Source organism: Dioscorea cayenensis, chromosome 1 (genome assembly GCF_009730915.1).
Source record: "Dioscorea cayenensis subsp. rotundata cultivar TDr96_F1 chromosome 1, TDr96_F1_v2_PseudoChromosome.rev07_lg8_w22 25.fasta, whole genome shotgun sequence".
Taxonomy (NCBI): Eukaryota; Viridiplantae; Streptophyta; class Magnoliopsida; order Dioscoreales; family Dioscoreaceae; genus Dioscorea; species Dioscorea cayenensis.
The window spans coordinates 8,679,747-8,694,173 of NC_052471.1; the positions used below are offsets into that span (position 1 = coordinate 8,679,747).

The 14,427-nt window shown below is 32.3% G+C and overlaps 1 protein-coding gene and 1 long non-coding RNA gene across 2 annotated transcripts; both read left to right on the forward strand.

Moving 5' to 3' along the window:
* The first annotated feature begins 8,080 nt into the window (after positions 1-8,080).
* LOC120283668 lies at positions 8,081-8,943 on the forward strand. The gene is made up of 3 exons (XM_039290418.1): positions 8,081-8,267; positions 8,344-8,431; positions 8,598-8,943. The coding sequence occupies exons 1-3, from the start codon at positions 8,081-8,083 to the stop codon at positions 8,941-8,943; spliced, it is 621 nt and encodes a 206-aa protein (XP_039146352.1).
* Positions 8,944-9,079: 136 nt separating this feature from the next.
* On the forward strand, positions 9,080-9,469 carry LOC120259094. Its single transcript, XR_005536074.1, has 3 exons — positions 9,080-9,115; positions 9,215-9,319; positions 9,396-9,469. It is a non-coding gene; the product is annotated as an uncharacterized LOC120259094 (long non-coding RNA).
* The last annotated feature ends 4,958 nt before the right edge of the window (positions 9,470-14,427 follow it).

A 14,427-nucleotide genomic window follows, 5' to 3' on the forward strand; every position in this document is an offset into this window, starting at 1 on the left:
TTTATATTTCAGATGATTGTGGTTTTATGACTCCTACTAGGGGCAAGCCCCTAATATTAATTATCCCAGACAATGTCATGAGAACCTCCGATTAAAAAACAAGTGTGAATGAGAAATAATTGAGCAAACAGTAATTTTTTTATTAATTTCAAAGATGCATATGAATGCATATGAACACATGATCATAAGCGAGAATACAAAAGTAAGAGAGCTATTCTCTAAGAGAGGTTAACAAGAGATTTTTTTAAAGAGGGCTATTTTTATCATGCTCTTCAAACTCCTTTTTTTTAGCTGGCGCTCTTAGCTCCTTTACTGAAAGTATGTCGGAAGATCCTTTGAACTCCGTGAATTGACCTTCCTCGATTTCTTCTTTTTTTATATGTGGGTTTGTGTCTTGACATATTGCTTAGTTCTCAAGCTGCGGCCATTCTACATTTGTGAGTTGCCTGCTTGGTCATCTTTGCTTCTTTTGTCACTGAAAACTTTGACCCCTTGTGCTTGTAAAATCTCCAGCTCCTGGACTTGTGAAACTCCTCAAGTCTTTGGCTTCTTGGTGCCTTAAAACTTCAGAGTTGCACTTGTCGTTTACATGATGCATTTAGGTCTTAGCTCTTCAATGTTTTTGAGCCTTGACCATTTGATTTTTTTCTTAAGTCGTGACCTTCAACATGGTTAGGTCATTAACTTGATAATTTTGACTTGATTTTAAAATGGATCTCAAACTCATTTTTTTTAAAGAGACCTCATAACGGGCTTAGGAGAATCTTTGCCAACTCAACTTTTTCAATGAGTGTTGACGAGAAACATTTTTCTTCTTTTTGTGAAAATTTTCATTCATTTTTTTTTTCATTCATCATCATTTTTTTAATGAGTGTTGAACATTAGATTTTGTTTTGTTTTGTTTGTTTTTTTTAAGTCATGACCTTCAACGTGGTTAGGTCATTAACTTGATAATTTTGACTTGATTTTAAAATGGATCTCGAACTCATTTTTTTTTTTGAAAGAGACCTCATAATGGGCTTAGGAAAATCTTTGTCAACTCAACTTTTTCAATGAGTGTTGACGAGAAACATTTTCCTTTTTTTGTAAAAATTTTCATTCATTTTTTTTTATTCATCATCATTTTTTCCTCTCTGTGAAATTTTCATTTTTACTCTTCCTTTCATCTCAAGAAAAGATTTTTTTTTCCTTTTTTTTTGTACTTTTCATTGCACCTCTTTTCACTCCAACAGGTGTCAAACGACCTCCAAGTGAGCTTCAAGAAATCTTTGTCAACTCTTCTCTTTTTTTTATGAGTGTTGATGAGAGATATTTTTTGTGAACTTTTCATTTTTTTTTATTCTCTTCTTTTTTTTATCATTTCAAGGAATTTTTTTTTATTCTTCTTTTCATTTCACTTTTTTACTCCAATGAGTGTCAAAAGACCTCAAAGTGAGCTTGAAGAGAGGGTTTGATTTTTTTTTTATGAAAATTTCTCATTACCCCAAGAAAGTCAAGACTTCCAGGTGGAATTAGAGAGAATTTTATGAAAATTTTCTCGTTACCCCAAGAAAGTCAAGACTCAAGATGGAATTAGAGAAATTTAAGAAAATTTCTCGTTACCCCAAGAAAGTCAAGGCCTCAAGGTGGAATTAGAGAAAATTTTATGAAAAATTTCTCATTACCCCAAGAAAAGTCAAGACTCAAGGTGGAATTAGAGAAATTTAAAAAAATTTCTCATTACCCCAAGAAAGCCAAGACTTCAAGGTGGAATTAGAGAAAATTTTATGAAAAGTCTCGTTACCCCAAGAAAGTCAAGGTGGAATTAGAGAAATTTCATAGGATTTTTCTAGAGGAAGCCTGCAAAGAAAATTACCAGAATACCCTCGATAAATTCTTCCATTATTCATTTTCATATCCTCTTTTTTTATCTTCATTTTTTTTCTCTTTTTTTTCTCATCTCTTCATTTTTTTACCTCTTCTTTTTTTTTTAACCATCCTTTCATTTTTTTTACCCTTCATTTTTTATTTTTCCCTCTTCTCTTTTTTTTCACTCACTCTTCACTTTTTTTCTTTCTTTCTCACTTTTTTTTACCCTTCGTATATTTTTTCATCCCTCATTTTCCTTCTCTTCTTTTTACTTATTTTTCTACGAAATTCCAGTGGCGATATCAACTTTGTTATCGTGCACAATACGCTCACCAACACGTCAAGCTGAAGTGTCTATGTATGCGAGACCTCTTATTTCTATTATTTCATACAAGAGAGACAATGCCTTATCCAGTTTACGAGCCTTGCAATACTTTGAATTGATGAACACAATAAAAAAAAAACCAAGCCCATGAATCCGCATCTTTAGTATGACCCAATTTCTCTAGGTCATCTATGTATTCAAGAGCCTTACCCAATCTACATAGACTGAAAAGTAGTGCAACAACTTGAGCATGTATACCGTGGTCTGGTATGAACCCTCCTGCTTCCATTGCCTTTTAAAACCTCATCACAATCTCCCAACTTCCTCACACTGGCCAGTGATTTAAGAACTTTACTGAAAACTGATGCTTTTACAGATTGACCGCCTTCTCATTATAAGTCCAGACTCTAGATATCAAACCCATATATAACTCTTTACTAACAACAATTTTCTTCAGGAAGAGCAACAAATCACTATCCTAAGGCTTCTCTGAACCATGCATTACAAACTCAAACAATTCTACAGCTTCTACAATCATCTTCCTCTTGTAAAACCTATCAGAAACCTTCACATACATTTTCTTTTCCATCTCAAATCCTTCATTCGTCAATTTTTTTTTTTGGAGCACCTAAAATTCATCGATGCAATCCTCTCTACCACAAACCCTTGCCACACTACAAGAAAATTGACCTTTTGCGACCAAATATTTGCGACGGCTCGAGCAACCCTTGCAAAATGTATTTTTTGCTACCAATATAATTTGCAGTCGAAAAAGCTATAAGCTTTTGCGACGATAATCAAAGTCATCGCAAAAACTATAGCCATTTGCGACTATCACTTTCTTTGGTCACAAATACTATGTTTTTTTGCAACCAAGAACAATATCCATCGAAAAAAGTATGAGTTTTTGCGACCAAACAAAATTCCCTCTCAAAAACAATGTGTTTTTTGCAACCATTCAAAATGCCGTCGGAAAACTATGATATTTTGCGACCAACAATAATGCCCTCGCAACAACAATGAGCTTTTGCAACAAATATTGATGTTCGTTGCAAAAACTATAAGCTTTTGTAATGACAATTAAAATCATTGCAAAACTTTTAAGCATTTGCGACTACCACTTTTTTGGTTGCACATACTATAAGATTGTGACATAAATTGTCATACTGGTCACAAATACTATAATATTTTGCAACCAACAATAATGCATGTTAGAAAGACAACGAGCTTTTGCAACCAACCATAATATGCCCTCACAAAACTATGAGCTACTGCCAACAACATTGATTGTCAATCCCAAAAACTATAAGATTTTAACACAATTGCAAAAATTGTGAGATTTGGCAACAATATAATTGTTAATCGCAAAAACTTTCAGGTTTTGACACAATTGCCAGTATTATCGCTAAAAATATGATTTTTCTGACCACCAATAATGGAATCACAAAACATGTAATAATAATAATAATAATAATAATGATTTATCTTAAAATTTTGTAATGATTAATAAATCTCTATGTTAATACTTGATGCAAAAATCAACTCTCCATAAAAGTTTTTCGTACTATAGCTATAATTAGTCCATAGAAGATAGTTTAGTTTTTCTTTAATATTTTAACTGTACCCAAGAGTAACTATAAAGATCATAAAAGCACAACAATATAAATTAAACAAATTATGGAATTATAAAAATAATTTAAACATATTTATATAATAGACAAGAAGAGATTTTAATTTTTAAAATTATAAAGCCGTATTTTTATTATTGTAATGATTATGATGTATATATAATTTAGAGGACTGCATATGTATAGAAAATTTCAAAATTCAATTAATCATGCTGATGAATTTCATTTCGTCCCTTTGGTAGTACATATATCAAAGTTAAGTAAAATTAGATCATCAATAGTACACATTAATATATGTATATGAAATATGATTTATGAAAAAGGAAAAAATCCAAAAGAAAGTCAAAAAGTGGTATAAGATGCATCCAGTTGTCGCAACCTGAAGTCATTGAATTATGTTCCAACCTCTCATCACTGATTTGTAAGCTGTCTCATCTTTGTTTTAGATAATGTTTGGAAATTAGATATTGTTTAAAATCAGACAAATAAATAAAAATAAAAGGGAGAAAGAGGGAGAAGGGTACTTCAAAACAGCTATAAATATGTATTTTTCTTCTAAAGTCAATATTATTTTTTTAAAAAAATATTATACATAATGTTTAATTACGTCTCTGATATTTGTTAATAAATACTCCCGTGATGATATATATCATCAAATTTGGATTTATTTATTTATTGAGGAAAACAATTTTAATAAATTTTTTTTCCTAAATTTAAGTATTTATTTTAAATTTTGGAAAAACTAAGGATCAACAATTTAGAAATGATGATGAAATTAGCAAGATTGATTCATATATAAACATGTTTCTTGGTGATTCATATATAACCATAGTATCTCCTTTATCTTTACTTTTAGTTTTTGTTATATTACATTAAATCCTATTAGATCTAAAAAAAGTGGAATAACTTATTGTTGAGCTTTTAATTCGTTTTGTGGTATGATCTTTTAACTTAAAAAATAATTCCATCAATAAATATTTTCAACATATACTTAAATTTTATAAAACCTTACATAAATACTAAAGATGAAGCATACTAAAATTTGTTCGAATACTACTAATTTCACAAAACAAAATTATTATTCCCTTTAAACAAAATTAAAAATAATTCAAAAAATTTAAAAAGACTCTCTCGATTCACATAAAAGATTATAATTACTACTAGTAATAAAATGCATATCTTGTGAATAATGATTCACATAGACAAACTTATATGTTATCCTGCATCATAAGACATATATAAAATATACCCAAATTCCACACCCCAATGTGATGGACTAAGTTGCATAACATCCGAGTCCTAGGTTTGGTCCAAACTTTAAATAGATAGATAAATAAATAAATAAATCTTAAGGAAATTTAAAATAAATAAAAGTATTTATTAAAAAAATGAATCAAAATTTATATTTAATCACATTGGAAATTTAGTCTGGGATGTTATTTTGATTTAGTTTTTTGGTAAAAAAATTTTAATTAAATTTTAACGAAATTTAGTCATAATTATTAGATGGAATCACATCGGATACCTAAGTTTTTGAATAATTTAGATTTAATCAATATTTAAAACATTTGTCTTAAATAATTTAAATTAATTATAAAAACTTAAAATTTTAAAATTTTTATTTGGTTTTATTCTTTTAAATTTATGAAAATATTACAAAAAAAAGGAAAAAAATACAATAATACCATAAAAATAGAGAATAAGAAAATTTTCTTTTTTATGTTGGATATATATTTATAAAATTATTATTTTTTTCTTTTTTAAAATATTTGAAAGAGAGTACAAAAACTTTTATAAATTATAAAATTTCATTAAAAGATAATGTTTTTTATCTTTGAGAAAGAAAACCAGCTGGCTTTTCTCACCAACCATCATCTTCTCCCTAATCTTCTCACCAGCCATCATCTTGTCCAGTTAGCCGCGCAGCCGCTTTTCTTTTTCTTCTCCGGTCCATCGTTGTTTGCCCTTGTTTTGAGTCGCCGGCGCCGACGACAGCCCAATACCTTACTTCCGGCAATGATCTAGCCGTACTCTTTAGCCTTCGTACGTCGTTAGGGCTCCGTGTACGTCGTTGGCCGTGCTGTTCCGACTCTTACTCAACGTGGGTTGATGTATCTTGCCGTAGAGGCTGTGTTTTCTCTATGAACATCTCCAGCCTTCGCCAGACTCGACTTGGCTAGCGTAACCCTCGCTTCATCGTGGACGGGCTACGCAACCTCACAGGAGATCCGAGTCTCTCTCAGCCGCTCAGGTATTTAACTTCATAATCAATTTACTAGATCAGCACTTGTTCTTATTATTCTTTGGATTTTTTCATGATATATATATATAAGTTGTGAAGAACATATATTGCCTTCTATTACTAGCAATTAATGTTGTTAGTTTTCTGAAACAATGTCTCCATTATATTAAAAACAAGTTAAATCTTTTAATTAATCATATGATGAAACACTTTCTATCAAATTTCAAATGTTAATATTCATAAAAATACACATCTTAATTAATTATAACAATGCAATTAATCCAGCAGGCATAACGAACTAATTAATTATTTGGTTATCTAGTTCTACTTTTCTTCTTCTTTTTCCTCTGATTCTGAGGGTGCATGATGAACAAACAAAGAGATTCCTCTTTAAGTTATATGCAACCATAGTTTCCAAAGATATATGCAACATTTATATATATATATATATAAGTTAAGAGATTAAATGCAATGTTAATAATTAAGGTGGTGGGTGGGAACCTCTTGAATATGGTGTATGCGCCAATATTGTTGATAAGTTTGAAGGCATAATGATATATACTAGTGCTTGGATTTCTCTAGCTAAGGTTTGGACTTTCTAGCCATGGACAAGTCCTAGTGGTTCTTCTTCTTTTAGCTCTAGGACACCCTACGTTTATAATGAACATGCATGCATTATATCAATGCATGCAGTTCTCTCACAATAATTAACCATGTATATATTATTCCCTTTTAATCCCCCACTTCCTTATGAAATTCCATGTGACATCATGCACTATATATATTCACTTAATCATCTTGGTAAAATGCATATAAAGTTCCGAAGTGGATGTTGTTTTTTGTTTTTTTTATTAATGTGTTTTTTTGGAAAGAGAGAAAGGTAGACATATATATTTGTCACTTGATATTCTTGTTTATAAACTAAACTAAACTAGATATAGTTTTAAACTATTTAATTATAGTGCAAACATTTAATCAAATTATTGTTAAAATCTCTCCTTGATTTTTATAGTGAACATAAGAGCATCCTATCTAAAACTGGAGTTAGGAATATTGATGAGATTCACAAACGTGAATTCCCTTCTTGGTTTGAAAAAAGAGTAAGTTAATTATTTCATTGTAATATATTGTTTACTAATTGATTATGCTAAAAATTAATACAAGTGTTTCGAATTTTGGTATATTATTCAGATAATTGATGCATATAATGGAAATGTTGAAGAAAAGGACATAAATATGCTTGCTTTGGCACGGGGCCCTGAACAAAGAGTAAATTGTTATCCAGGCTACTATATCAATGGATTTAGGTTTCACACAAGAGATCGTGATGTAAATAAAAAAACCCAAAATAGTGGAGTTATGGTTAAAGGGGAAGGAAATAATGGAGAGTCTGTCATATTACGGAGTTATAGTGGACATAATTGAACTTCGTTATACTGGAGGGAATAAAATCACACTATATAGATGTGATTGGTATGATACTCTTCGGGAGGGTGTTGGTTATAAAAAAGATCATCATGGAATTGTTAGTGTTAACATGAAACGGAAACTGCATACGAATGAACCATTTGTTCTTGCATCTCAAGTCACTCAAGTTTATTATATTAAATGCTTGAAAGATCCTACTTGGGCTACAGTAATCGAGGCAAAGCCAAGAAATCTTTATGAAATGCCAGAAAATGAAGATGAACCATACCAAGAAGACTATATAGTTCATGATATAAATGGATTACAACATCAACATGATTTTGAAGATATAGATTGGAGTAAACATGGAGTTGAAGATATGATATTAGACTAATTGAAGCTTCTATCAGTTCCAATTATTTTAATTTTTTTATTATTGTACCATTTGGTGAGTTTCATTGTTTTTTTATGTGAATAATTTTAGTATCCATCTATTTATGATGCTTCAGTGATTTCTTAATTTTCACATATACTATTTAATCTATTGATTGCATGTTAATATTCGTCTTTTTCTTTTTTTATATAGTTGGAAATCATCACATTGAAGATTTCAAAAAACGATATTCAACCATGGCAAAGAAAGGAAAAGCTCGAGTTAGAAATGAGGCAACATCAACGTTACAAGATGATCAAATATCAAATCAAATAGAAGAAGAAAATGTAGAAACTAATCCCAATCATTCAGAAGCACCATCATCAAATCCATCAACTAATGAAGTATGTTCTTCGGCTCCCCCAACCAAAAGACACAAAAAGGGTACTAAAATAAATTTTTAATATTTATGTATGTATGCATTATGTATTATATGCTATAAATATTTTCAAATTCATAGATCATGCTATTGGGGAACAAAATGTCAGAGGAAAAGCTAAAGGTGTCAAATCAGGAGAGGGAATTGAGGTTGAGATATATGATGGAAGGTAAATATACTATGTTATGGTAACTCCTTTATATATTGTTAATTTTTGACAAACGTGAACCATGATTCTACGGTTTGAGAAATATAATTTTAGAAAATTTTTCATATATTTTTATTATAATTTAAACATCATGACTTATGGTATGCATTTCACAATGGATATGCAGGATTGTAACACCAAAAGCCGTTAGTGAGATACATGTACTTTTCCACCAAAAAATTAATGGAGCATGGATATCTTATTCTGAATATCCAAAGTCAGAGTTGGACACACTTTTTGCTCGCTATTTGACTGTAGGTTTCTCACATAGACAAACTGAAGAAGAAGTGAAACAAGCATTTGAAAATTCCGTGAGATATCGATATGCTGATTGGATGTTGCGTATAAGGAAACCAATTTTTAAAAAACACCAAACAAGAGAAGCTCGCTACAAGAACCCACCTTCTTTCATTCCTATTAATGTGTGGAAAGAAATGGTAGATAAGTGGATGGGAGCTAATTGGCAGGTTTGATATCTACAAACTTTTGTGTTTTGTTTTTGTTACTAAAAATAATGAAGAATCTTATATTACTAGTATGTGTACAAAACAAAAAGTGACAAAAAAATAAGGTTAATCGATCACAATCGCAAATAATCCACACTCATCTGGTAGAGTTTCGATGGCTAAACATAGGAGTGATATGGTGATTACGCATTTTATTTTTAAATATTTCTTTATTTTTTATGAATACATATCTTTATTTTACTTTCTAATGAATATCTTTTAATTTGAATAATTATAGGTTAAAGAGACCGGTTCAGAACTAGGCCCAATTGATTGTTTCAAAAAATTTCATACAAAAAAAGATGGAGAGACTTGGCCTGCTGAGAAAGCGAAAGATTTATTTGTATGATTTTGTTTTATATTATTGTTTAACCTTGGAGCTATTAAATTGAATATTTATAATTATTTTTCATTATCAGGATCAAATGGAGAATATTAGGTCAACTGCAACATCTGAGGGCTCATTGATCAATGAATGGGAAATCTATCGCAATGTTACAGAAGAACCTAGTCATGGTCGTGTGCTTGGATTAGGTACAGGTGTAAAAGGAAAAGATGTTTATGGTAGTAGTTCCTCTCAAACTTGCAGCAAAAAATGTGAAGAAAATCTAAAAAGGAAAGAAGAGGAATGGGAGGGTCGTTTCAAGAAAATGGAATCCATTATTAATGAATTGCAGCAACAAGTACCTGTCATGGTTCAAACAATATTGCAAAGCTTGGGCGTACCTAGTGCACCAATAGCTACTCAGGTATAACTAATATTATTTGATGTTATTTGATATATGGTTATATCATGTTAAAATTATAGTCAATGTAATTTATGTTTTTATGGCATGTGTATTTGATTTATTATAACATTGTAATAGGACTTATGTATTTTTTTCTATTGATTATTTTGTTTTATGTTATCTTATTTTATTTTGAAGGGTGGCGCTAATGGACTTAGAGATTTGAGTATTAATTCTCATGATAATATAACAAAGGAATCGAGAAATATCAATGTAAATGACAACAATGACAATAGCTTCGTGGAAGATTGCGAAAGAGGTGATGATCCTCATGATGACGATGGCGATAATGATGAAGATGGTGATGAAGACGATGATGATGGTGGTGGCGATGATGAAGAAGATGATGATGATTGAAAATTTTTACTTTTTTGAACATGTTTAGTTTGCATTGAATCTATATCTTAAATTCTTAGTGACTCAATGTTTAATTTTTTGATTTTCATAACACTTTAATTTCTTAGATTTTGACCTATCATTGAATTTTTGTTTTCAATTGAGTAAATGTTCAATAGCAATGGAGTTGATGTTGTGTATGTTTATTTTATAAAATTCAGATTCTATTGTAATACAGGCGCATAAAAAACAGGGTAGATGCTGCCGAATTTTTCAAAAACGTATTTGCAACGGACATAATTTGGTTGCAAATTATACTTGCAAGAAAATACTCTTTTGCGACAGCTCATAATTTGTTGAAAATAATACCCATTTGCAACGGTTACAATCGAGTCGCAAATAATACCCATTTGCGAGGGTAATCAAATCATCGAAAATGTTAAATATTTGCGATGACCATCATTTCGTAGAACATACAACCTTTTGCAACGCCCATCCCATCGTTGCAAATAATAGTCATTTGCGACCACCACATTTGGTCGCAAATAATATGATTTTGCAACGGCCTAATACCGTTGCAAAAAAAAAGTCGTTGCCATGTTCGTCGCATTGTCAATGTTTTTGCCATGAAACATCTTATTTTTTGCGACGGCCTTTCCCCGTCGCAATATGTATCATTTGCGACGGTGAGTTGCAAACGGTATCTTTTGCGATGGAAGCAGATACGACGGCGTGCGACGGTGAGATACCGTCGCAAAAGAGCATTTGCGACGGCAATGGGTCATTGCAAAAAGTCAATTTTCTTGTAGTGACCAGTGCATTGTAAACAGAACCATCCACTCTAACTGATGGCTTCTTCTCAGTCCATCGGAAGGACATCAAAGCGATTTTTGCTTCTCCGAAACCCAATCAAACACATTCCAAGCAATCTTCGGCCGATCTTCCACACTTCGGAGGACCAAATTCAGCTTCTTGTTATCAAGCGAGAACTTCGCAGCCATCAAACTCTGTCTCGATCTCACCAGAACTGATCGGCTTTGAAAAGATCTCCACCGCAAGTGCTTGATGATCCCGGCCATTACAATCTGGTGTCGAACCCGAAGAGAAAAAAATTGAAAACCTCTTCTTCTTGCAGATCAACCTTCTCCGATCTCCTTGCCCTCTCTTTCTCTTTCTTCCTTCTCACTTCCCTTCAACAATTCTATTTGTCTTGTCTTTTTTCTAGCCTCTTCCCTTTTCTTTATGCTTTTTTTTAGCCTCCTTCTTGTCTCTCCTTGGTCTCTATTTCCTCTCTACCTCCTTCTTTTTTTTCGTCTTTTGTCCTCAAATCCCTTCCCTTTTTGTTATCCCCAAAATCCTCAATACCTCCCGAAGAATCTCCAACTCCCCGGGAGATTTTTTTAAATTTTGAATTCAAAATTTCCAATCTTATCTATAATCTCCCTTTTTTATATATATTTTCATATATATATTTGAATTTCCCTCATTCTTTTTATTATTATATTTTATTCATTATTATAATATATATATGTATATTTTTTTAAATTTCAAACGACATATATATCTTCAAATATATATATACATATATTCTCTCTCCTCTTTTTTTTATATTATCATTATTATTTTATTATTTTTTATTTACCCCTCCTACTTTTATTTGGAATAGGATAATGCCCCTTATCTCCCTTTTTTTTTTGGCTCCTATTTGAAGTAGGAGAACATAATTCATCATCATTTTTTTTTATTTATCCGTTTTTTGTTTGATTTTAATTCGAAGTAGAATGCCAAATTCCTAATGGAATTAGAAATGAAAATTTTCTATACAAACATTAATAATAATAATAATAATAACTTTTTGATATAATACCCGAATTGGTCCCTCTACTTTTCTCTCTCTTTTCTTTTGATCCCTCTACTCAGAAATGCTCCCAAATAGTCCCTCTACTCTTGAAAATGGTTCTACTTAGTCCCTTCTACTTAAAAATAGGAAAGAGAGAGAAAGAGCCAGTCTACCAACTCAGCTGAAGTTTGTAATACCAACGGTGATGATAACGTGGTTGGAGAAACAACGATTGGCTATAGAGGCAAACTAATTAAAAGGAGAAACTCAGCGTTTGGACGGGTTCGTTATAAATGATGACGTGGACCAATGGGAAGGGGCGGATTAGAGCAAGATGAATGGGTTTGTTACAGCCAGGTGGAAAGCAATATAAAAAGGGGAAAATGAAGAGAAGAGGAGCATCTGAAGACTGTGGAAAAGGATTGGGCCTGACTCTTAGCAAAGGTGTTCTCCAATGAAGTTTCAATGATCTTCCGACGAGTCCTCCGATGATCAATTCAGGAAGGGAGTTTGCTTCCTAGATATCTTACAGCTTTTATTAGTGTTAGTTCTGTGGAATTTCTCTGTTAATTGATTGTTCTAGATGATTGAATAATCTGGAGATAGATCTAAACTCCAAGATTTCTTCTAGTGTTGATTGGTGTTAAGCTTTGTTGATTTCCATTGCTGAAATAAAATTCTCAGGAAGATTTGAGTTTGAGGTGTTGGATCTTAATTTCTCTGTCTTGGATCACTAGATCCATAATATTTGGTACTTTCGTTGAAAGCTTGTTCCATGAGATTTACACGCTCATCGCGTTGATCCATCGCCGCCAACAACCTTTCTTCCCTTTGCTCCATCACAGCCATGATTGTGTCCAATCTAGCTGAAATATCTTTCATGCAGGTAGATTCCGCCATGAAATTAAGTAAAACTCACACTAGAGATCAAACGAAACATAAACCCTTAGCACATCTCAATTGCATCTCATTAAAACTAATCTTCTTAAATGATTGAGACAATCCAAAAGATCCAGAATTACTTTGTTGGGAAGCTCCATGAGAATACTGAGAATTTACCCAAGGTTTAATTGATGTAGAAGCAGTCTGATTTGGCTTGGAAGAATTACTAATAGAATGAGTATCCGGAATAAAAACATAGCCCATTTAGAATACCCTTTCAAAGTAATTGAATACTTGTCTTCATATAATCGAGCTAATTGCATAGCCTGAGGTAAAGAATCCGGCTTCCATGGAATTATGTCCCTTTGAAGATCTTTCTTAAGACCAGCAATGAAACAAGTTAATAATGCAGATTCAGAAATACCCTCAACTCGATTAGCCAATGCTATGTATGTATCATAATACTGAATAACTAAATCAACCTGAGAAAGATTAAACAAGGCATATCAGTGATCTTCATATGCAGACGGGCCATAAGCTAATTCAATAGATTTTAAGAACTTTGGCCAAGATGTAAGATGTCCATTCTTCTTCATCATTTGATCCTGAGTTCTGCCTGAAATATCCATTGAAGAACCTTTGATCCATTGAATCTTGGAAAGTCTAGCCGTATTGCTCTCATCTGAGTAGAAGGAATAGAGCGAGCATCCTGTTCTTCCCTGATAATCACTGTCTATGCTGAAGTTGATGCATTGAGATTGTCTTGCAATTTTGGTTGCTGATTTTTCAAAAGAATTGTGAATTTATTGAGAGCTTGTTCCATGAGATTTACACGCTCATCGCGTTGATCCATCACCGCCAACAACCTGTCTTCCCTTTGCTCCATCACAACCATGATTGTGTCCAATCTAGCTGAAATATCTTTCATGTGGGTAGATTCCGCCATGAAATTAAGTAAAACTCACACTAGAGATCAAACAAAAGCACCAAATGTTATGGATCTAGTGATCCAAGACAGAGAAATTAAGATCCAACACCTCAAACTCAGATTTGCCTGAGAACTTTATTTCAGCAATGGAAACCAACAAAGCTTAACACCAATCAACACTAATAGAAATCTTGGAGTTTAGATCTATCTCCAGATCATTCAATCATCTAGAACAATCAATTAATAGAGAAATTCCACAAAATTAACACTAATAAAAGCTATAAGATAGCTAGGAAGCAAACTCCCTTCCTGAACTGATCATCGAAGGACTCATTGGAAGATCGTCGGAACTTCACCGGAGAACACCTCTACTCAGAGTCGGGCCCAAACCTTTTCCACAGTCTTCAGATGCCCCACTTCTCTTCATTTTCCCCTTTTTATATTTCTTTCCACCTGGCTGTGACAAACCCATTCATCTTGCTCTAATCCGTCCCTTCCCATTGGTCCACGTCATCATTTGTAACGAACTCGTCCAAACGCAAGCTTCTCCTTTTAATTCGTTTGCCTCTGTAGCTAATCACTGTCTCTCCAGCCATGTTATCATCACCGTTGGCATTATAAACTTCAGCTGAGTTGAAAAGACGGCTCCTTCTCATGTGCTCTTTTAAATTTTGTAA

Excerpts from the sequence above, each read along its gene's own strand:
- LOC120283668 (XM_039290418.1), top strand. The coding sequence starts at position 8,081 with ATGGCAAAGAAAGGAAAAGCTCGAGTTAGAAATGAGGCAACATCAACG. Across the intron at positions 8,268-8,343 it reads AACCAAAAGACACAAAAAGG|ATCATGCTATTGGGGAACAA; the intron begins GTACTAAAATAA and ends TCAAATTCATAG. Across the intron at positions 8,432-8,597 it reads GTTGAGATATATGATGGAAG|GATTGTAACACCAAAAGCCG; the intron begins GTAAATATACTA and ends ATGGATATGCAG.